The sequence below is a fragment of the Carettochelys insculpta genome, chromosome 2 (assembly GCF_033958435.1).
Source record: "Carettochelys insculpta isolate YL-2023 chromosome 2, ASM3395843v1, whole genome shotgun sequence".
Classification (NCBI taxonomy): domain Eukaryota; kingdom Metazoa; phylum Chordata; order Testudines; family Carettochelyidae; genus Carettochelys; species Carettochelys insculpta.
Window position 1 is genome coordinate 243,436,663 of NC_134138.1, and position 25,188 is coordinate 243,461,850.

The 25,188-nt window shown below is 42.2% G+C and overlaps 1 protein-coding gene across 1 annotated transcript in view; it reads right to left on the reverse strand.

Moving 5' to 3' along the window:
- The window catches only part of NEBL (nebulette), a 402,240-nt gene that overhangs the window by 275,736 nt on the left and 101,316 nt on the right, over positions 1–25,188 (reverse strand). The window contains exon 3 of the mRNA XM_074984855.1: positions 1,185–1,269. Within this exon, the coding sequence (XP_074840956.1) occupies positions 1,185–1,269 (85 nt within the window). The remainder of the gene's footprint in view (positions 1–1,184; positions 1,270–25,188) is intronic.

Here is a 25,188-nt window from a genome sequence, read left to right on the forward strand (position 1 = left end):
TTTATATCGTTAATAATTAGTGAGTTGTATGCGAATATCAACAGCAGTTAAAACAAGTCAGATTTGAAGTTTTTGTCACCTCTTTTCCAACTCAGGAAACATTCCTTTAGGATAGAAGAGCATTTTATCAAGGAGGGAGTCAGTCTCTCACCCTCCCTCTGGAAGTGACTAACATCATGGCTATGTCTACATTTGCCCCCATTTGGTCCACAGATCAAACTTTAATCATGCCAGAAATAAAGCTAAGAATCTTCCAAAAATGAACTACTGTAAATATTAACATCAACATTTTCCTTCACTATTTCCATTGCTTCATTCATTCTACTTTAAAGAGCTTCCAAAAAGGAGAACATTAAAAGACATTCTCAATTCTGCTTTCTGAGCTTTTGCCACATTCAAAAACAATAACTTGAGTAGAGTTTTATAAGTAAATTTTATTGCAGCAAGATAAAAATATACCCCAGAATAGGCGTGTGTGTGTGTGTGTGTATATATATATATATATAATAGGTATATATAGGTATATTAAGAACTGAATGACAATGGAAAATGGAGATCATGAATCACTGAATAACATAAACTAGGAAGGTATATTTTGTTTATATGGAGTCAAAGAATTATGTATACATTATCAACATTTCAATCTTTCTTTTACTATTAATTTTAATCCCTCTCATTAATCTCGTTGTGGCAGTTCTGATTGGTAACATTTTAATGGCAACTTGCATTAAAAGAGCTTTATACATAAATTCATACAATACATACCAGGACTGCTTCCATCATTTAGGCAGTTATCCAGGCCAAGTAACTATTAAGAGTAGTTAAATATTCAATAATTCTGCTACTGTAGACTGACTCAGCAATAATCCAAGTGTTGTCAATGACATTAGAAAAGTGTAAGTGCCAGAGTTAACAAGATTAGAAGTGGGCTCCCTGAGTTAGGCATGGTTTGTATTCATTCTTATTATTTGTATTATCAGAATGCTTCACATTAGTAATGAACCAGGATTCCATTTTACTAGGGACTGTCCAAACATGGAAAAAAACAGTCCCTACCCCAAAGCCATACAAACTATTTTTCAACTAAAATGTCAAAGAACATTAATACTGCAATAAGAAGCTGATAGAAAAGTGGACCTCATTATCTAATATGAGTAAAATACAAGGTCTAAGTCAACAATTACCTGACTTTGCAATTCACTTTGTTGTTTCAGGCGAAGGTTTTCAGGTGTATCTGCCACCGTAGTGAAAGACTGTTTTGGGTAGTGCCTAGGAAAAGAAATCCAACATCAAATAGGAAATATCTACACATTCTGAAAAGTCAAATGCAGCCCACTATTCTCCGACATTTCACTTGACAGTTGGATTTCACAGTTGGCTAATTTTGCGTTAGAACTAGCTACTATAACATTTAAAATTCTAGTAAATATGCCTTTGTGTGATTCATACATTGCACAAACACGAGCAAGTTACTATAATTATTCTAAATCCCATATATCTACTGTGGGCACTAACTAGATAGCATGATTTGTGCAAAATTTGTTGTATAGTATAAAACAGAACTGATATTGTGCTTAACTATATGTTATTATGCTGAATTAAGACTGTACTAAAATGCATTAAAATACAATTGCTTAATGGGAAAAAAAAGTAAATCATATTTAGAATGCCAAGATGTTTGGGATGTAAACCACTCTAGTGCTGAAATGTACAGGATCCAGGAAGGTTATACTAACATTCCACCTACAGAAAGGTCAATCCTTTTAATGCTAATAGTGTCAGCTACTTCTGTATGTACAAGAAACTATATCCAAAATCAAAAATGCACTCCAAAAAAAAATCCGCATTGAAAATTACCATGAATCCTTTCTCCAATTCAAAATTTTACATCATTGTAATATATTCTTGTTATTTGCTAAGTAATTTTACACACACCTTTCACAGTCGAGTCACGACTCTCATACAGAATAATTTGTTCATTTTTCATGGTTTTATCATAACTCTTTTTCTGAATCACTTACAATAAAAAAGGTTAAATGAAAGATAGGGAACCAGAAAACAGGCTAACCCAAGAATTATTCACAAGGTAGAAGTACCATAAAGAAACTGATTCTTGACAATCGTCTTGCTAAAAGCTTAAGTCTCGGTTCAAAAGCAAAGATTCAATTTATGATTATGGTGAAATACCCACATATTTACACTGCTTATCAGTTGATCATATAGCCTGCTAACTTTCTCATTTGGATATCAAATATTTCAGAAGTTTAATGAAAACATACATCATTTTCATTCAGCAATGTTTGCAATATTACTTCTATTGTAAACAAAAGGATATGAATAAACAGTCAGAATACTACAGACTAGGGGTCAGCAACCTGAAGAGAAGGAGTGCCAAAATTTGACCTTTTGACCTCTATGTATGGTCCAAGTGCCAGTGATACCTTTGAATGTCACTAAGGCTACGTCTACACGTGAAGCCTACATCGAAGTAGCCTATTTCGATGTGGCGACATCGAAATAGGCTATTTCGATGAATAACGTCTACATGTCCTCCAGGGCTGGCAACGCCGATGTTCAACATCGACGTTGCACAGCACCACATCGAAATAGGCGCAGCGAGGGAACGTCTACACGCCACAGTAGCACACATCGAAATAAGGGTGCCAGGCACAGCTGCAGACAGGGTCACAGGGCGGACTCAACAGCCAGCCGCTCCCTTAAAGGGCCCCTCCCAGACACACTTGCACTAAACAGCACAAGATACACAGAGCCGACAACGAGTTGCAGATCCTGTGCATGCAGCATGAATCCCCCGCTGCAGCAGCAGCAGCCAGAAGCCCTGGGCTAAGGGCTGCTGCACACGGTGACCACAGAGCCCCGCACAGGCTGGAGAGGCAGCGTCTCTCAACCCCCCAGCTGATGGCTGCCATGGAGGACCCCACAATTTCGACGTTGCGGGACGCGGATCGTCTACACGGTCCCTACTTTGACGTTGAACGTCGAAGTAGGGCGCTATTCTGATCCCCTCATGAGGTTAGCGACTTCGACGTCTCGCTGCCTAACGTCGAAGTTAACTTCAAAATAGCGCCCGACGTGTGTAGCCGCGACGGGCGCTATTTCGAAGTTAGTGCCACTACTTCGAAGTAGCGTGCACGTGTAGACACAGCTTAATAGTCCTCCTTACAACAGCTCCATTAATAAATAAATGAAGGTGCAGAGCTTTACCATTTAGGTGATGGTAGGTAGCATTAGCTTGTCTTTTGTTAATCCACAGGCAGCATGGCTCTAAGCAAACTCCTGGCTATGGGGGGAGGAGAGGGAGGAGGGGCTGAGCTGCCGCCTCACATGCCAATGACAATCGGCTTACATGCCACTCTTGGCACCCATGCCAGGGGTTGCTGACCCCTGGCTATTTACCATAATACTTTGTCATGTACAAACCCAAGGGCTTTCAGCATCTATGCAACTACAAGTAAAAACTGATTACTGGCCAGAAAATTGACCCTTTCACAAAACAAAATTTTCACAACAAATTCTGCTTTCTGTGGAAAAAATGACTTTTCATTTAAAAATTAAACACCTAAAAACCTGGAAAGTTTTTGATTTTCAACCAAAAGCTGAACACTTCCAACTCAGAAATATTGGTATAGGTACTTTTATTCAGATACTTCATGCCTCCATTTTCTTCTGTGGGCCAGGTTCCCCAGCCAGTGGATGGCTGCCATAATGCTCCATGGTGGCTCAGCATTAAGTACATTATTTGTATTGATAGAGTTTCAGTTCAGCCAAAGGCCGTGTCTACACTAGCCAAAAACTTCGAAATGGCCATGCAAATGGCCATTTCGAAGTTTACTAATGAAGCGCTGAAATACATATTCAGAGCCTCATTAGCATGCAGGCGGCCGTGGCACTTCGAAATTATCGCAGCTCACCGCCGCGCAGCTTGTCCAGACAGGGCTCCTTTTCGAAAGGACCCCGGCTATTTCAAAGTCCCCTTACTCCCATCTGCTCATAGGAATAAGGGGACTTTGAAGTAGCCAGGGTCCTTTTGAAAAGGAGCCCCATCTGGACGAGTCGTGCGGGGGGAGTCGCGTCAATTTCAAAATGCTGCAGCTGCCTGCATGCTAATGAGGCTCTGAATATGTATTTCAGCGCTTCATTAGTAAACTTCGAAATGGCCATTTGCATGGCCATTTTGAAGTTTTTGGCTTGTGTACACATAGCCAAAGAGTCCATTCTACAGAGAAAGATGGCGGCCTGAGACACCTAAACTATAAATACCATAAGGCACCATGGCAGCATTTACAATTTTCCAGTTTGAGCCATTTTTTTTTTCAGTTTTTGATTGTTCAAAGAAAAGTTGGAACTTTATATCAGGGCGAACCTATTTTCCAGCTAATTCTAATACCCTCTATTGTATTCGTAGAAGAGAAAGGGCTTTGTGATTTTAACACAGATGTGTCCAAAGGCAGAAAGGACAGCCTTTGTTGTAATCCTGCAGAGCCCAATGCAAATTATTACGAAATTTCATTCTAACCTAGAGCTTTCCCATCTCAAAAGTCCATAAAGTCTTCAGCATTTCATGTAGCTAGAAAAAGTTGTATGGTCCCAGAGAAGCATCTGTCCTGACACCATGAGACTTTAGTGTCCGGGAGATCCACCACTACCAGCTCTGCACACATGTACTGTTTACTATTTATATGAAACTTTGGCATATATAGTGACAGTTTGGCCCAAAGTGTAGTAGGGATGTAATAGAGAGTCCAGTTGCAAGACTAACAGATAAGCATGTGATTATCGATTAGTGCTCCCGAGGCCTTTATTAGCTGCACAAGCAGCTGCTGAGCAAAAAAATAGAAAAAGTCCTGAGACAACAGACTGTCGAACACCCCCACCCCCATAAAGACTCGTAGCCCTATCACCCGGCCCAAGTAAATAGGGTGTGGCTGGCTCAGCCTCTATCCCTGATTGCACAGGGATCAGGCAGTTTCCTCTGCTGCTGCTATGCATTTAAAAGGCAGAGCCGCACCCGAGCTGACTCATCTTCTTTCCCTGCCATGGGGATTGGGTTCTTCCCCTCTTCTCTGTCTGCTAAATGAAGAGAAGCAGGGGAAGGGAGAAGAGTCTGATCCCCACAGCAGGGAGCAGAAGCTCAGCTAGCCTGTGTGCTGGTGCAGCCTTTTAACTGCAGAGCAGCAGGCTAGGGGGTGGTTAACTGAGTAACCAACAGAAATTTTGGCGGTTGCTCAGTTGCCAGAATACTCGCTCTTTAACATCCTTACAGTATAGAGTCCCAACCTCCTAATGTTTCTCTTAAACTGAAGTCGTGTGGAGTTAGGAAAGATGGAAGCTATCTCTCCTTTTAACATATCAAAACAAAAAGCAGTCAAGCAGCACTTTAAAGAGTAGCAAAATAGTTTATTAGGTGAGCTTTCGTGGGACAGACCCACTTCTTCAGACCAGAGCCAGACCAGAACAGACTCAATACTTAAATATTGAGTGTTCTGGTCTGGCTATGGTCTGAAGAAGTGGGTCTGTCCCACGAAAGCTCACCTAATAAACTATTTTGCTACTCTTTAAAGTGCTGCTTGACTGCTTTTTGTTTTGATAGTGTATAGACTAGCACGGCTTCCTCTCTGTTACTATCCTTTCAACATGATATTTCCCAAATTAAATTTACCATGCAGTTCAGAAGATAAGAACATGTATTTCATACAGCCACTTCCGTTATTTACTCTAGATTATTTGTAGGTGCCATGGTTTGCTCCATAAATTGGTATCCAAATCACCAATTATTCTAACAAATTTAGTATCATATTTTAAATTTAAGGCAAAGTTACCTAGAACCCATAACAGATATTTTATAAATGTTTGTATTATAAAAGAAGAATTTATGTTTTATAAAAAAAATTGGAGTAAGCAAGTAAAGTATATGCCTTTCCCCCTACATATGTGATAAAATGGTTTACATTAAAAATGATGTTTCATTGAATATTATACTAACTGTTCACCCCAATGTATTACTCATTGTGATTTAAAGTTTTCAATTTATAAAGATGAGATCATTCAACATAATTAACTATCACCAGTGTTCTTGAATGAATTATCTTATCCATTGCAGCTGACTTGTGAAACCACCCACATATATCAAAACAAAGAGATACAATTTTAGTTACAGGTCCTTTAAGAAATTCCTGCCTTAACCCATTAAATGCAGATGGTGCTAAATGTAAATATTAGCTTTACTGTTTGCTTTTAATTAATATTATGAAATGGGTTCATGTTCAGTAAAAACATTATTATGTAAGAAATTGCCCTATAAATCTTCTGAGGTTCATTTGTGGCATTACTGTTGTATAATATACCTTCTATTACAACTATTAACTGGATACCTGTTAAACGTAAGGATGTGTTAAGCTAGGCACATTTTGTTTCTTAAGTATTTGCTTAAGAACTACTATATTTCTGTAAAATATTCTACATAAAGATGTGGGATGGATGCAAGCAGCTTTTAATTCACAGACCAGTAGAGATATCATAGTCATGGATAACTCTGTTGCTGTGCTTCCCTTTTATCTTGGGATATTGTGGCCATGGGAAAAGCAGGCAATTGTTAAGGGGATTGATGCCGTGCCAGCAATTTAATGGCAATGTTCAAAGGATTCTGTTGTGTTTTGTTTTAAGTCTTTGTTAGCACTGAATTTAAGCAATATGTCTGATCAAACTAATGCTATTAGAGATAATCCTGTATAAGAAGCACTAGAACAAATCTAAATGCATGGCATGGCATGGCATTTCTGCACTGTCACGGCACAGCTAGTTCCAGCTGCACAGTTTGATTGCTTAATAAAGCTTCAACTGAATAGCCTTGTATTTAGGGAGTACTTCCACCTTTTTTTTCCCTGAGTTTAAAACAATAACTGTGAAGCCTCCAAAGATTCAGAAAATTATATAAAAGCTTGCATTATTTTCCCGATATGAGCCCTATGTTCAATCTACAAGACTGGCATGACCATTTCCCAAAATAAACATGCTTACTCATTAGATTTTCAGAAGCACTTCCACTTTCAGAGAGCACCAAAGTAATGAAAGAGCTCCCACTTAGGGTGTTCCAGCACTTTCCAGTTTTGACAGGAAACAGAAAATGTTGCAATGCACAAAAATGGAAAGTAATGGGGAGAAAAGAAGTCAATATTAAACTTTCCTGAGCCTCATAAAAAGGTTAGATTCAAAGTTAGAGACAAAGGTTCAGCTATGTTTATAAACCAGTTTGCCCAGATCTAGTTATCTTTATGTGCAAATATAGAACTAGACATCTAAAATCTCACATAAAGTAGGCAAATCAGCCAACATTTCCTGGTTTTCATCCTAAAAAACTAGCCTTGTACCAAAGATTGTGATTTTTCAAGGGAACCTCACGGAGCTGGGCACCCAACTGTCACTGAAAAACTGTCAATGGGATCTGGGATGCTTAAGTCTCACAAACGCCTTTGAAAATTCCAGCGAAACAGCAGGTGCTCTAATGAGGTCTTGTATTACTAAAATTCATTGTTTTACAAAATACCCTAATCCCATTTAATAATCTGTTATAAAGTATCAAACATTTAAAAATATACTGTGGTTGAATAGGTCAATGAAAAAAGTTCATTTTCTCATCCATTACCCCTGCTTTTATGTTTGTTTTTCTTCAATTTATTGCTAATCCAGAATTTCGGTAATTATCATTTGGTTGCCCAGGTATTAATGCAAATTAACAAGTATTCTATTTGATGCATCTGCCGAAGTGGGTCTTTGCCTACGAAAGCTTATGCTCCAAAAACTCTGTTAGCATACGAGGTGCCACAGGACTTCTCATTTTTTTTATCAAGTATTCTACTGTATTTTCACTTTGATTCTCTACCTAATCCAGGAGAGTTCAGTCTTTTTTTATGAGATGTTAAGTAACAGAAGGGTGAGGGGGTGGAAAGTTTTGATCATCCTGTGGGTCAAACATGAAACTTGCCAACAGACAGCGAAGTTCTCACTTTGAAGTTCTAGCTCAGCTGTGCTCACTGCTGTGAGGTTGTAGTTGGAATTCCTCTGCTCTTTGAAGTCTCCTATCAGGGTTCACTTGCCTGCAGAGACTGACTGAAGGGTTTTTCAAGGAGGAAGAATCTTCCAGGGAGGTCTTGGTGCTGGAAGACTGGACCAATGAGGTGATGATGAAAAATTTTGATCCTGTGTCAATTTAATGTGGATTCTGAAGGTAAGATTATGATAGGATCTGAAAGGTTTCTACTCTGTTTATATGAAGGGTAGATTCCATTGCATCAATTGGTTTATTTTGAAAGCTAGTGTGTTTTTTCTCCTTCCTCTACTAATGTTTTGATGGTTGGCTTTTGGAGACATTTAATTTGTGCCTCCGTATTTCTTATTTGAAGTGAAACAGATGGTTGTTCCAGTTTGCCACCTAAATATTGGAAGACTACCAAGAAAATCCAAAAAAAGAGTCAGGGCTGAGTTGCTTTCAACAGGAAGTAGCAAGTAATAAAAATCCATGAAAGATTATTATGCAGCAAAAACCTGAAGCCTTTAGTCCACAAATAGTTAAGGTGGTGCTTAATGTTCGAGCTATGGGTAAAAGTATGAAAATTGAGTAGCCAATGCTATGCTGTCAAGATGTTTCTGCTACTCCTGGTGGAGAAAATTCCACATAGCATAGCATCTATCCTGGATTAAAGCAGATTAGTACTAAACATTACTGCGTATCTTAATCATAATGTGCATTATGTTAGCATTAGAGGGGGGTGTGAAGTGAAGGATATAAGGTATATTCCTGAGCTTGTTTTAGAAGTAAAAATTATACCATCCTTGTATGTTTCAAATCATATGTTAGCCCAAAACCTTAAGATTCCTCAAACTCCAATACTAATGAAGAGGCACAGGAAAAGATTAGGGCTCATATTATTGTTTCTTTCTATTTGGATACAAAGAAGAGAACTGCGGATAATGAGGAAAAAGGAACAAACCTTCTATCTGAACACACGTATCCACAAACAGACACAACTTCGGACAATGGAAGTAGGGTATTCTGAACCTGAAACTTTCTAATACTGGATGACCAACTGCTTTATTGTAATCAGCTAATTTACAGATTATTTTGGGAAGAATCTGTAAATTGAATAGACAGGTGCCACAGAGTATTATGCAATCTTCATTCTGTTGCCAAGGAAACTTCAACAGCAGACTCATGTGTTGAAGAATATATAAACGGTTCATCTGAGCCTGGGAGTACCCTATTCTCTGGCTTCTCTAGCATGTGAGCTGAAACTGACCTGACACAGTTATCACAAGTATTTAGGAAAATATCAGGAAGAGTAAGGCACAAAATAAGATTAAAGTATCTAGAGACATAAAGGGTAAGAGGAAGTTACATACTTTGTGCAGTAATGATGGTTCTTTGAGATGTGTCCCCCCACATCCTCATGATGGTGCTCAGAGATACTTCTATCGCCATGATTTCCCATGCCGTGCATGTTCAATAGTGCCTCCTCCTGCAATCTGGCACAAGCATGGTGCAGGCCCCTCCATTCCTTCTTTACACTAGCAAATAGAGTAGGACATTCTAAAGCAGAGGAAGGAGGAAGGGAAGTGGAGTGCCCACAGGGACACACATCTTGAAGAACCACTGATACTGCATAAAGTGAGTAATTCCCTCTTCTTCTGTGAGTAGTGGGTGCTCCGCTCTGGGTGACTGACTATAAAGCAGTAGTCACACTTTGGAGCTGGGTTTGGAGCCCAGTAATGATTACAGTCAACAGAATTCCTTGACCCACTTAAATGGAGAAAGCAATGGAGGATGAAAGAGCGTAGTGCTGTGCAAATGTGTTGCTAGAAGACCTAGTTGCCACCTTGCATATTTCTGTAATGGGTACGTTCTTGAGAAAGGTGGTGGTGGAAGACACAGCCCTGGTAGAATAGGCAGTGACAGCACCCGGAAGCTCTTTCCAGTGAAGCATGTAGCAGGTGTGAACACAGGTGGAGATGAACTGGGACGACCATTGAGACAAAATAGGCAGGCCCTGGGATCACTCCACAAAGGAGAGGAAGAGCCTAGGAGACTTTTGCCAAGGCTCCGTGTGACCTATGTAGAAGGTCCGTGCCCAACAAACACCCAAATGTGCCACACCGAATGTGCAGGATCAGAGTGCAGCTTTGGGAACAACACAGGTAAGTGCATAGGTTTGCTGATATGAAACGAAGACAGAACCTTCGGGAGGAACTTAGGATGAGGACAAAGAGCGACTCTATTCTTGGTAAACACCATATCAGGAGGTTCAGCCATGAGAGCAGCAAGCTCCTCAACCCTCCTGGCCAACATGATGACAACTAAAAATAAGACATTTATCAACAGGTAGAGACATGAACACATCACCAGGGGTTCAAAGGGCAGCTTCATGAGGCAGTTGAATGCATGGTTAAGGTCCCAAATAGGGATCGGAGGGCTTACTGATGGAAAGGTGCTTTGCAGATTCCTCAGAAAACATTTGGTGAGGGGATGGGCAAGGAAAGAGATCCCATCCATCGCTCAACGGAACACCACCAATGCTGCAGCATGCACCCAGGTAGTGACTGGGCCTGACTCATGCAGGTGCAGCAGATAGTCAAGTAGGACAGGAAGGGGTGTGGTGTGAGGAGGCATAGTGCCCACCAATTGAGAGAACCACTTCCACTTGCAGAGGTAGGATTTGGGGTGGACTCCCATTTGCTGTTAATGAGAATCTGTTTTATCCCCTCAGAGCATGTGATTTCAGCATTCTGGAACCATGAAGAAGCCACTTGTGGTGGCGCAGCCTGAATGGATAGGGGTGAAGGGTGAGGCAGAAGGTTGCAGCAAGGAGGAAAGGGATACTTTGTGACCCACGTTGTCCCACTTCTTGCTTGCCTTGTCCTGAGGAGTGGAATGAAAGGATTTGGTTTTGTTATATACAGCACAGACAACTAACAAGTTTGGTTGTAGATGGGTGAACAGGAACTCCACATCCTTAGAAGTCATGAAATAGCATTTGTCATCCCTCTTGCTGGTGGGAGGAATGGCTGCTGGCATCTGCCAGCTCACATCTGTGGGGCCCATTATGGTTTCATCCACAGGCAACACAATTCTGGAGGAGGGGGGAGGCAGAAGGGTGAGGAGAAGTCTATACTACTTGAGCTGCACCTCCTGCAGGGCCTTCTCCTGAGCCTGGGCCACCTGCCAAAATGGCTTCTAGAAAGCCTGTGAGTCATCCATGGGGGAGGAGAAACAGATTACTGCACTGTCTGGTGAAGACACGGAGTGGGGACCTGCCTTCACCCTCTGAAAGGGAAATCCTCAGCCTCCGAGCACTGTGATGGTGCATATGACACCCACCTGGTGGGCTGCAGTGACACAGGGTGGTCCCTGGACACAGTGGACTGTGCTGGTGGAGCATGGGAGCGGGGCAACCACACCTGCCAAGATGACCACTGACAGTGATGTGCAAACGATGGTGGGCGCAGCTGTGAGTAAGCCATGGTAGGTGGCATGTCTTCCGACTGGGAGTACATGGTGCTGGAGTGCTGTGATTAAAAGGCACTCCTTCGGGTAGAACTGCCTCCTCCTGGGGTGGGCAGTTTGGCCCCTGAGCCATGCAAAAATCCCAAGCGCCTAGACAAACATGGGGATGGAGGCAATGCCGGGGACACATGGTGCAGTGAGCTGGGTGGTGCCAAGGGTGGGTCTGTGTGAGCCCTTGGTGGCAAACCTTCATGGCACTGCTTTGATACTGTGCCACGCTCCAGTGCCAGGGGCTTCAGCAAAGCAACTCTGAGTGCTGCTTCGATGCCTTGTCTGGTGCCGTGCAAGAATGGGGTGGTGCCTTGGCCCTGGACTTGCACGGTGCTGAGTCTGGTGCCTCGTGCAAGCGGCGTGGAGACTTGGCACAGTGCTGCTTGTGCTCTGGTTCCTGCAACAAGGTCAGTGTCTTAGTTTTTGAGGACATCTTATGCCAAGGAGCAAAGGCCTCCAAAGCCAGTGGTGCCAAACGCTGGTGGCTCAGCTCCAAGAGCACCCACTTTAGCCTGCTTAACCGGAGCCAGGGACATTGTGGCAGCCTTTTCAACTGGCACAGCCCATGATGCTGGTGCCAGAAGCCAGGAACACACCAGGGAAGGGCCTGCCTTTGCAGTTGGGGTGCTGACCACAGTAGAGGGATGCACCAAGGCTGTATGCTTGATCGTTTCTCTGCGGAGGGCTGCTCCAGGGCTGGTTGTTGGAGGAACTTGCCATAGAAATAAGTCTTGAGCCTGTTGGCTTGGTCTCTGCTGGCCCTCACCATAAGGCAGCAGCAATGGGTACAGGAGTGGGTTTGGTGACCCCCCCCTCAGACTCTCTTAATGCAGGGCACACGGCAATGCAGCATGGCTTCCCTGCATGTTGTGCATCACTTGAAGCCTAGAAAGTCTGGCATGGTGATGATGCTGCAACTAATTCTAACACTAATCTTAACTAAACTATTTTTTTCTTTTGTGATCTTTAACAGGAGAAATAACTTGGATAGGGAGAACAAACACTAACGATCTCTTGTCGTTCAGCAAGAGAGAGAGAGCGAAGCTCCATCTTCAGCTAAGGACAGCAAAGACAGAACTGAAGGGCCCACACTACATGTGTACCAGATAGCATGAGGATGCGCTACTGTGCATGCATGGTCTGGGAAATCAAGCCTACTAAAGAATCTCTGAGTGCCAGTACAAGGATGCACTGACACCCAGAGTCGAGCTCCCACAGGGACACTACTCGAAGAAGAACAAGATGCATCCTATAAGTACATTAGAAAGAAAGAAGACCAAGAACAGGATAGTCTCTCTAGTTAAATGAAGAGAAAAAACAATAACAGAAAATGTGGAAATGGCAGAAGCTTTTTGTTTCCATTTCTACTAAAAATGTGAGCAAGTACTTCATGTTTAAGCTCGTGAATGTGAGTTAAGAATGAGGTAGGATTAGACGCTTTAATAGGGAAAAAACAATTAAAAATTACTTTGACAAGTTAGATGTCTTCAAACCTGATGAAAATTCATCTTAGAATACTCAAGAAGATGTCAGAGGAGTTGTCTGAGCTATTATTTTCAAAAGGTTATGGAAGAATGGAAGAGATTTCAGAGGACTGGAAAAGTACAAATATAGTGCCCATCTCTACAAAGTGAAATAAGGACAACCTGGGGAATTACAAAACACCCAGTTTAACATCACTCCCCTAATAATAATGGAGCAAATAATAAAGAAGTCAGTTTTCATATACTAGTAGATAATAAGGTGATATATAACACTCAGCATAGATGTGTCAAGAGCAAATCATCTCAACCCATATATCGGCAATCAATATAGCAAGCCTCAGAAGGATAACCCTGTTCGTCTATATCATCAAAAACAATGAGAAGTCCTGTGGCACTTTATAGACCAGGCATGTCAAACTCAAAGCCTACTGAGAGCCACACACTTGAAAACTGATAGCTTTCAGGGACACCAAAGGAAATGTACTTCTATCAGAAAGTCATAATTATTTATTATTATAGATTATGTTTTAGGTATATTTTATATTTTTCATGTCTTGTGACTATAATACAATAATTTTAATTAAGAATGTGATATTTAATATTAATTTTATTGGTTTATAATTTTATTAATAGTTCAGAAAATTAGAGAAAAGAAACACTTAGCAGTGAGGGAAGAGACAGAAAACACTGATCATAAATGTAGACCAAGAAGAAAAGCCAAATCAGAAAAGCCAGAACACCTCAAAGAAAGAAGGGACAGATGGTTTTGCAGTGAACACGTAAAGCCAGATATCAGGACGCCTACATTCTACGGCTAGCTCTGCAATCTCTGTGCTGTCAATTTCATTATCTGTAAAAATGAGGCTAACTCGCCACATGGGAAAGTCATGAGTTACCAACATGAATGAATGAATGGGCTTTGACATTTGTGGCTGGCAGGAACAACAGCAAGAGTTAATTTACACAAGTGGTATCTGAGGGAAATGGAGATGTAGAGGCCCAGAGAATGAAGATTAGGGCTGAGTGAAACTGATTACCACCAGCTCACTGATGGAACACCCCTGATGTTATGTCGCTAAGGGAGTACTTAAGTTAGAACATTTCCATTGGACAGGGTTTGTTTTGTCAATCATTGTGACCAGGTTTGAATGATGCTTTGGCTGGTTTTATGTATTTCCCTCCCACCTTTGTACAGGGTGGGTGCAACACAGTGAAACTCCTCCCCTGCCCCAAGAGCAGCCTCTCTCTCCATATGGAGGTTAGAGAGTCCCCCTCTCCCCACCCCCTTTCAGTGGACCACAGAAGACATCACAATCCAACATTTTTTTCCTGCATAGAGGAAACACAGAGAGAGGAAAGGGGCACTGGGTGGCCCCCAATAGGGGAAGGGGTGATAGGGAGAAAGACCAATTTAGGATCTCACAGTTTCTGTGGCTATTGTCCAAAGTCCAAAAAGGAGATTTCCTTTCAGTTCCACCAGAAGAGAAGCATTGCACGCACCTCCCCATATAGACCCCCACCCTCCAATTTACACTAGACGCTGCCCCCAATTTCTCAGCGCTTCATTCTCAGACATACAGGGGGGTTGTACTGCAATCCCGCATTGCACTGTGTTCTGCCCACCTTTCAGACTCTTTGCACCATGCCATGGCTCCTTGAGGCCTGCACTGCTCCCCATTGCAGAGCCGCCCTCATTGCACAGCCCCCTCAGGCCCCTCTGAGGCTTGCACTGGCCTGCTCCATGCACTACTCCCTCAAGCCTCTTGAGGCTTCCACTGCCCCTCAAAGTACTACCCCTGGCCCCATGAGGCTTGCACTGCACCCTCCCCACACGCCCTCCCCATATAACTCTGCCTTGGCTCCCTGGGGTTTTAATACACTTGAACCAGACAAGGACAGCCTAAGGAGAAAGGATGGTTGTTTGTCCCGCCCTCTGTGCTCATACATTACAGAGAAGGGTGTGAGACCAGGCGGCCCTCACTTAGATGTTTTATTAAAAATTGGTCAGGCCACATGTGGTCCTCTTGTCACTAGTTTGACATCATTGTTAGAGACTAACAGATATATTGGAGCATAAGCTTTTGTGGGCAAAGACCTGCTTCATCAGATACAAATCAAAATAGCTAGAAGAGCCATTTTTTTCAGTTCAGTAAAAACTCAATAATTCAATAGTCGCGATGCCTGTGAATACAAGGCAGTCCTTAATAAATAACATCAAACTATATTTTTGTAACCCCTATTTTAAGAACAGTGCATGCACAATGATTTGCAATGTGACCCATGCTTACTGCAGGATGTTCACTAACTTTTTATGTATTCTATTTCCTCACACCTTATGTGCTTGTATCACTGTCTTCCTGAGTTTCACTCCTCAACCTTCTCTCTCTCTCTCTCTCTCTCTCTCTCTCTCCCTCTTTCTGTGGAGAATACTAGGGGGAGTTAGCCAACATTTTGAGATCACATATTCTTTTCTATTTCAAAATGAGCTTTTCATTTTGGGGCTTTTAGATGTTCATCGTTTATCTAAAATAATCAGAAGGTTTTTTCGTTTTGTTTTGTTTTTACTTTGCAATTACAGTGTTGGGAGCCACAAGGGAGTCCTTAAGAGTCAAATGCAGCTACCTATCCACAAGTTACAGACCCCTGTCCCAAGCCAACCAGACAGCTTTCTTTCATAGAGCAACAAATTTCATGGACGGGGCAAAGCAATAGATGTGATATATCTTGACTTTAATAAGGCTTTTGATTCCTCCTCATAAACAAACTAAGGAAATACAATTTATGGACCCACTATAAGGTGGTTCCATAACTGTTTGGAAAACTCTTCTCAGAGGGTAATTATTAATGGTTCGCAGTCAAGTTTGAAGGTTACATCAGGTGGGGTCCCAAAGGGATCAGTTCTGGGTCCAGTTCTGTTCAGTGTCTCCATCAAGCTAAGTCTACACGTGAATGCCACATCGAAATAGCTTATTTCCATGTAGCGAAATCAAAATAAGCTATTTCGATGAATAGTGTCTACACGTCCTCCAGGGCTGGTGCCGTCGACGTTGTTGGGCAGCACTACATCGAAGTAGGCGCTGCAGGGGAGTGTCTACACGCCAAAGCAGCCCACATCGAAATAAGGGTGCCAGGCACAGCTGCAGACAGGGTCACAGGGCAGACTCAACAGCAAGCCGCTCCCTTAAAGGGCCCCTCCCAGACACACTTGCACTAAACAGCACAAGATCCACAGAGCCGACAACTGGTTGCAGACCCTGTGCATGCAGCATGGATCCCCAGCTGCAGCAGCAGCAGCCATAAGCCCTGGGCTAAGGGCTGCTGCACATGGTGACCATAGAGCCCCGCAGGGGCTGGAGAGAGCATCTCTCAACCCCTCAGCTGATGGCCGCCATGGCGGACCCCACTATTTTGATGTTGCGGGACGCGGATCGGCTACACATGCCCTACTTCGACGTTCAACGTTGAAGTAGGGCGCTATTCCCCTCTCCTCATGAGGATAGCGACTTCGACATCTCGCCGCCTTATGTTGATTTCAACTTCGAAATAGCGCTCGCCATGTGTAGATGTGGCGGGCGCTATTTCGAAGTTGGCGCGGCTACTTCGAAGTAGCCGGCACGTGTAGACGCGGCTTCAGGGATCTAGATAATGGGATAGACAGAACACTTACAAAGTTTGTGGATGATACCAAGCTGGGAGACATTGTAAGTGCTTTGGAGGATAGGATTAAAATTCAAAGCTATCTGGACAAACTGGAGAAAGAGTCTGAATTAAACAGAACAAAATTATTTCAAGACAAATGCAAAGTGCTCCACTTAGGAAGGAACAATTGGTTATACGTATATAAAACGGGAAATGACTACCTAGAAAGGAGTACTACAGAAAGAGATCTGAGGATCAATTAAAACAAGTGAATAGTGTAACGCTCTTGCAAAAAAGCAGTGATTCTGGGATCTATTAGCAGGAGTGTTGTAAGCAAGGCACAAAAAGTAATTTTTCCATTCTGCTCTATGCTAATTAGGCCCCAGCTGGCATACTGTGTCCATTTCTGGGTGCCCCATTTCAGGAACAATGTAGACAAATTGAAGAAAGTCCAGAGAAAAGGAATACAAATGATTAAAGGTCTAGAGAACATGACCTATGAAGAAAGGTTGAAAAAATGGGTTTGTTTAGTCTGAAAAAGACTGAGAAGTGACATGTAACTATATGAAGTTCATAAAAGTTTGCTACAAGGTGGAGGGAGAAAATTATTTTCCTTAGCCTGTGAGGATAGGACAAGAAATATTGGGCTTAAATTGCAGCAAGGATAATTTAGTTTGAAAATTAGGGGGTAAAAATACTTCTGGGGTAGTTACCCCTGGAATAAATTACCTAGGGAAGTTTTGGAATCTGCATCGCTGGAAATTTTTAAAGGCAAGTTAGACAAACACCTGTCAGTGATAGTCGAGATCAGTGTCTTGTAAACTATGTTCTGTGGAACAGTGATTTTCCATGAACAACTCACAGGTGTGCTGCAAGTGTCTGACACTTTTTTGTGATCATACACTCATGGTAAATATTTTCTGTTATTAAAACCAGATGAAATGTTACTTCTTCGTTACTATGAAACCTAATTAAATTAATTCATTTTGGTTTTGTTGTACATGGCTTTGGTTTGGTTTTGTTTGTTTTTGTTTGTTTCTTGGTGTCTTTGTTTTTGTTTATTGGTCTAACAAATATTTTTTGAAGAAAATTTTCATAGTGTTCCACATGAAAAATATTAATTGTTTGATGGTCTGTGATCTCAAAAATTTATGAAACAATACTTAGTCCTCCCAGGAGTATAGGAGTCTGAATTTGAAGACCTCTCACATCCCTTCCAGACCTACAACTCTATCTGACAAAGTGTGTCAAGGTCAGGGTCATAGGCAATATTTCAACTCATAGGTAATGTTATTCCTGTATTAATAACTGTTATTTTATTTTTTATTCACTTGACCTACTTCTGTATATTTGTCTGTGGACATATAAGAATGCTGAATTAAACATATTTTGAGGATTGTTTTTCAAACACTTCCATCAGAAGTCAACGGTGCCTATCTACTTTCTTCTTCTTCCCCTTTTCCTAGGCAGCTGAATTCCAGTCACTGAATCAATCTTTTCCAGGCATGCCCATCCAACATTTTCTCCGTATGCATTCCACACTCCCACTTCCTTGGTTGTCTTCTCATTCTCCCCCCAGGAACTCTTGTCTCAAATGCCTCCCTTGGAGGATTCCTTTAATCCATCCTTTGTACAGGCCCATGCCTTCTCTCTCATGCTTTGTCTCTGAGACCACAGACCTTGTTTTTACTCCCAATAACATTCTTCATGTGATCTGGCAATGTCATTCCCTCACTGCCCTCAAACATCTCATAGCTTCAAGTGTTCTCAAAGTGAATCTCTTTGGAGTTTCATGTCTTTGATCCATGCAGAAAAGCTAGTCTTACCATGGTTTTGTGTAGTTCTCCCTTAAGTAGTCTGTGACATCATTTATCATAAATCACTTCATTTATCTTGCACCAGAATTCCCTGCAGACAACAGCCTTACTGTCTATCCTCTGTTGATTTCTCCATTTCTGACTAATCAGGCCTTAAGGAACTTAAACACTGAAACCTGATTTCGGCACTAGCCCCTGATGTTGATATTCATGTCTCTTGGTTCTGCACTATTCAAATCCACGATTTCAGTCTTTCCTTTACTTATTTTGAGGCCAAAGTTTATTTGGGGGTGCTGTGCCAGACTCAGGCTCGCCTGGGCAGCTACTGGTCAGTGATGCTTAGGCAAGCTGCCTGTGCCTGCCTGTCCTGAGGCACTACATTGCAACCCAGAAGTGGCCAGAAAGTCCAGCTCCTGGGGGAAGCACAGGAGGGGCATGAGGCTCCACAGACTGCCACACGCACTGTTCTCATCTGCAAGCACAACACCGCCCTACTGCCCCCCCACATAAAACACACACAGCTGATTCCCAGCTAATAGGAGTGCAGAGACAGTGCTCAGGGTAGGAACAGTGCATGGAGAGCCCTGTAGCCGCCCTCCAGCCCCCTTCTCCCCCCTCCAGCCTAGGAGCTGGACTTGGTGTTGGCTGCTTCCCCACTGGCCCCAGTGCAGAACTGCTCTGGCTGCAGCAACTACGGTCAGCACATAGAGGCCCCTCTCCCACAACCACGGCAGTTTCAGAGACTGGGGAGAGATCTCTCCGTGCTACATACCTGAACAAGGCGTAATAGCCAATGCATGGAGAGGAATAGGAAGCTGAGCAGCTTGGAGAGAACATAGATGGTGATGCTTTAAAAATTAAAAAGAAAAGTGTATCAGCAACTGTGCAGAGAGCTGTGATACCAACAGAATGGCGTATCAGAATGGAGGCTGAAACTTCATAGAGCTTATGCAAAACAAGAGATCACTGCTACCAGGAAATCCAAAAAGACTGCACGAGATCTGGTAGATGGAGATAACTGTGGAGGAAGGAAACTAGAAACAGACATGACTACAGCAGCAGTATCTGAAGAAAGAGCACTGATAATTGATGGAGGGAGATGCAGACATGCACTGTGATTTGAAGAGATGCCAGCACAGATATAAGGTTGGCTGAATAATAAGACATCGGTTTGTGATATTTTGGAGACTTCTGCAACACTCCCAGATTTCGTAAAGATCTACATCTTGTTAAGCTCAGAAGCCCTACAAGAGCAATATCAACTTTACAGCTATGCCGCTGATAGGCAGTGAAAACATTTAAAGTCATTTTTTTTCTAAAAACACTTTTGTTCCTTAAAAATACTTCTGAATGAAACAAATGCAACAAAAACTTTAGTTCTTCCATTAACCAGAAGAATTAAACTCAGAAATATGAAAACATTAAAATGAGAAAGCAATTTTAAGAATACAAATGGCTGGTGCAACAAACTGGAATGTGTGACGTGCACATTCATGTGGGCTATGGTGATTCCCTGAATAACTGCTGATGTTTTAATATCACTGATGCTGTTTCTTTAGACAGCCAATAAAAAGCATAGAAGGAAGAAGCATAGAGTACAAAATGAATTTTACAGAAGTGGAAGGGGATCAAATTTTGGAGTTACCAGCTCTAACAGTGCCCCATTATAGTGCATCAATAGATATTTATCAAATTTAATTTATTCCAGAGTCCCCATTAAAATTATCAACTTTCCTATTTAAATTTCAAGTCTTCTAAAACTGTTTTTTAATTTTTACTAATACAACTAGCAACCAGATGACATCTCAGTAGATATGATTAAACGTATAAGCAATTTCCAGATCTATCCTTTCACACAGCATGAGCATTTGGAATTTGTTCTGACAATTTTATACAGCATTCTGAAGTGTTTGCAAGTAACAAAAGCATTTATGCTAAAAATTCTTGGCATAAATGCGTTCCTTACTTACCAGAGGCATAAGTACTAATACTAGTTTAACTTCAGGAGTCCTCATTTTACAAAATGTGACTAATAATTTCACTATGTCAACTTTGGAATGTTTGGTGAATTTCTTTTTCTTCTCATATTGTAAATAAATATCATCACCTTATGTTATCACAGTTACGTATACTTCTTTCGAACCATTCATCTAACTCTTCCTCACTTCTTGTGATGACAGATGCATGTCAGAAGACTATGCAATGGTTTATTAAATGCTATATCTCTGTAGTTGCTTTTTACCATTAATACAGTCAGGTTTATCTCCTTAATGCCATAGCAAGAAGTCTATTCTGTCTGCCCTTCGAATGCAGCAAGAAACTTTTATTAGGCACTCAGGCTGTGTCTACACTAGCCAAAAACTTTGAAATGGCCATGCAAATGGCCATTTCAAAGTTTACTAATGAAGCACTGAAATACATATTCAGCGCCTCATTAGAATACAGGTGGCCGCAGCACTTCGAAATTGATGTGGCTCACCGCTGCGCAGCTCATCCAGACGGGGCTCCTTTTCGAAAGGACCCCGCCTACTTTGAAGTCCCCTTATTCCTATGAGCAGATGGGAATAAGGGGACTTTGAAGTAGGCGGGGTCCTTTCGAAAAGGAGCCCCTGTCTGGACGAGCCGCATCAATTTCGAAGTGCCACAGCCGCCTGCATTCTAATGAGGCACTGAATATGTATTTCAGCACTTCATTAGTAAACTTCGAAATGGCCATTTGCATGGCCATTTCCAAGTTTTTGGCTAGTGTAGACGTAGCCTCACTGTTATGCCACAGTGGTGCTAAACCCCATCTTGTAAGACTTCTCACATGTGGCTCTTTATGCGCTTAAGTTCCAGTTCAAAGTTTCTCCTATTAGCCTCAGCTCACCGATTCATAGACCAGGCCAGACAGAACTAGGGTGACCATCTAGTTTGACCCCAGGCACACCGCAGGCCACAGAACCTCCTGCCTCCACTCCCGCAGTAGACATATAACCCCCAGCTGAGTTACTGAAATCATCAAATCATGATTTAAAGAATTTATGGTAAAGAGAATTTGTATTATTGCAAAGGTTGAACCTCTCTAATCCGGCACTTTCTCTTCTGGCAACATCCATAATCCCCCATGATTTCAGTTAGCCAGACAACCGCTTATCATGGGCGTAACCAAGTTTCTTGTGGTCCCATAAAGTTTGTTTACACCCACCAGCCCTGGCTCTCTGTGTTCTGTGCTGTTATTTAGCTGTAATTTACCCCTAAATGTCTTCTAAGAGCCCAGTAAGCAGTGGAAGTGTTCGTAATGCTGCTAGACAATATTGACCTCCCGTGGTCTGGCATATTCACTCATTCAGCACTGGTCAGGTCCTGAGGTTGCCTGACTAGAGGGGTTCAACCTGTACTTCAAACCAGCAAGTGACCCATGCCGCACACTGGCTACGTCTACACGTGAAGCCAACATCGAAATAGCTTATTTCGATGTAGCAACATCGAAATAGGCTATTTCGATGAATAACGTCTACACGTCCTCCAGGGCTGGCAACGTCGATGTTCAACTTCGATGTTGCGCGGCACCACATCGAAATAGGCGCTGCGAGGGTACGTCTACACGCCAAAGTAGCACACATCGAAATAAGGGTGCCAGGCACAGCTGCAGACAGGGTCACAGGGCGGACTCAACAGCAAGCCATTCCCTTAAAGGGCCCCTCCCAGACACAGTTGCACTAAACAACACAAGATACACAGAGCCGACAACTGGTTGCAGACCCTGTGCCTGCAGCATGGATCCCCAGCTGCCGCAGCAGCAGCCAGAAGCCCTGGGCTAAGGGCTGCTGCCCACGGTGACCATGGAGCCCCGCAGAGGCTGGAGAGAGAGCATCTCTCAAACCCCCAGCTGATGGCCGCCATGGAGGACCCGGCAATTTTGACGTTGTGGGACGCGGATCGTCTACACGGTCCCTACTTCGACGTTGAACGTCGAAGTAGGGCGCTATTCCGATCCCCTCATGAGGTTAGCGACTTCGACGTCTCGCCGCCTAGCATCGAAGTTAACTTCGAAATAGCGCCCGACGCGTGTAGCCGCGACGGGCGCTATTTCGAAGTTAGTGCCGCTACTTCGAAGTAGCATGCACGTGTAGACACAGCTACTGTAGAGAAAAGCCAATAATAATAATAACAATAATAATAATGTAATGGGAGAGAACTAATTGTTAATGAGAGAAAAAGAGTAGTTACAAGAGGAAGATAGAACGCTTATTAAAACTTACAATTAAATAATACTGGCCTATGTATCTTAAAGACATGGCATATGCAGACTGCAAATAAAGAAGAATGGGTTTTCCCTATTTAAGCTCTCAAATCAACCCCACCACCTCTCTCCAGGGAAATTCCTATTAAATCAACTGACATTTGTTAAATCTTTTCCAAGTTACTCTGGGATCTAACCATGGGTGTTTTCACTTTGTTGAGACATTTTGGTCCCTTTGTTTGCTGAACACAAAGAAACGGCTTCACTGGTTGAAAAAAAAAATTTATGTAATGCAGTTAATATCTCTCCTTGCCAAAGTTCAAGTGGTTTTCACACGGCATGCTAAGGCACTATATATTGATCAGATAAAGTTTAAGCCTGCCCTTCCATTTTCAAATGGGGGTATTCACTTGCACAAATAATGGAATTAAAATACAATCAAATAATAAAAAAGAAAAATAATAATCTGTCACACCGTGAACCAAATTTGCCCCAAGTTCAAATGGGTCCTTACAAGCAAAAATAGTACTTTTCTATTTCTAAGCAGAAAAAAAGGAGCGCATTTCTAAAAGGGGAGCAGCCCTGGCCAGATTCAGTACCTAACCTTTCCAGCCTTCAAGAATGGGACTTCTGTGCAGGGGTGGACTGACAGACTCTCCTGGCCCTTAGACAAGGTGGAGGGAGCATAGTTCCAGGCTCCCAGAAGGGGCAGAGGCTCAGGCAGAAGGGGTAGAGCTGGGGTCAGCCAGCCCTCAGCGCCGCCTGGAGCACACTGACCCCACCCTTCAGCTAGCCCTTAGCACGAACTGGAGTGGTGCTCCCTATGATAATTTGAAGAGCCTGGGGTTCCAGCTACAGCAACAGCTGCAGTGGCAGCAGCCGCAACCAGGAACCGCATGCCCTTTTGAATCATTGGCACTTGCCCTCTTTCCCCCGCTGTCAACGGGCCTGCTTCTGTGTGATTTTCAGACACGATTCCAGCAGAAGGCTATACTTACTCAAATTCCTCTCAGCCCTCTGCGTAGAACCATGAAATTTCCTATCTCGGGCATTCCATGGCTACTGAGGAGGGATGCAGAATCTTCCCACTGTTTATACACCATACATCAAATCTGTGACTCTTCACTCTGCACTTTACAGGCTAACATGTCACACAGCAAACTGTACTTTATCGAGGAAATCTTGACTGGTCTTCTGGGAAACACATTGCATAGTACTGGGTGCATCTAAAAACATTAGAGAAGTTAAACCTGAGGCTGTTATGGATTTTCCTAAGGTGCTGCCTTTTTTAAAAAGGTGCAAGATATTGAGAAAGTAAGTAAAATGGACCTTTCATTCTGCATCGTTTTGATATAAAATCTAGGATGAAGATTATGTAGGAGAACTGGAGAGACAGGTTTAATTTTTATCTACTGAACATGCTAGGGTTTCAGTTTCCCCATAGGTTTGATACTTAATACTCATCTAGAAATTAAAATTGTAATGCATTGCCAGGGTATAGAGTTAAGCTCTTAGCCCATATACCCCTCAGGTCACAAATATTAGGAAATAGGAACATGGCCATTCCACTTAAATCTGACAAAACTCTTGGTAAGCCCAAAATATAATAAAGATTTTTTTCTTCTTATGTCCCACTTAGTTTTTTCACCTTACACTTCTCTGTGTCTGTGAGATTTTTTTCCTTTGCTCTGATAGTTTGTTTTGCAAATCATAAAAAACAAGTTGCATTAGACAACTCATGTATGCATTTAGAAAACAGAAATTATCATTCTAAACACTTAACAGTCAGCTGGGAAGAACAAAAACAAGAATGCTAGAAAGACATCACTGAGCACAAGGAGGAATTATTAAAATTATTACTTTGTTGAATTATCTGGCTCCTATGGGAAATGCCGTTTAGGTTCTTACCAAGACAGTAGAAGACCCAAACCCACTGAAAATCCAAGGGGCACCTAATAAACTACTTGACAGTTTACTGAGCTTCAGATACCGGTTGCTCAGAAAAAATTAGTGAATGAATTAGCTCCGTAAAGGAGTCGGGGAGGTTGGGACACTGTTCTTGTAATGATTTCAGGGTTCATTTAATAACAAACTGGTGAATGAGAAATGAATAAAACTTTAACAAACACAATGGAGATCATCTCTGGTGAAATGCTGTCCACAGCCACATGGCATTTCCAAACCTCTCCTCCAAAGCACACCTCCAAATTCCCCTGTTCATCATATGGTCTCTTATGAGGGAGTGTTTGTAAATAATAATATTTTACAAACATATCTCTATATATCCCCTCTTAGATAAAAACAAATGAACTCTTACATACATACAGCTGCCAACTATCTAATAATACAGGCACTAAATTCCCAACTATGTAATACATTTCTGTAAACCCCATGTGTAAACTACCTAGACAAGCAAGGTTACCAGCACTTCACTCTCGAGTGAGTCTTTACCAGTCA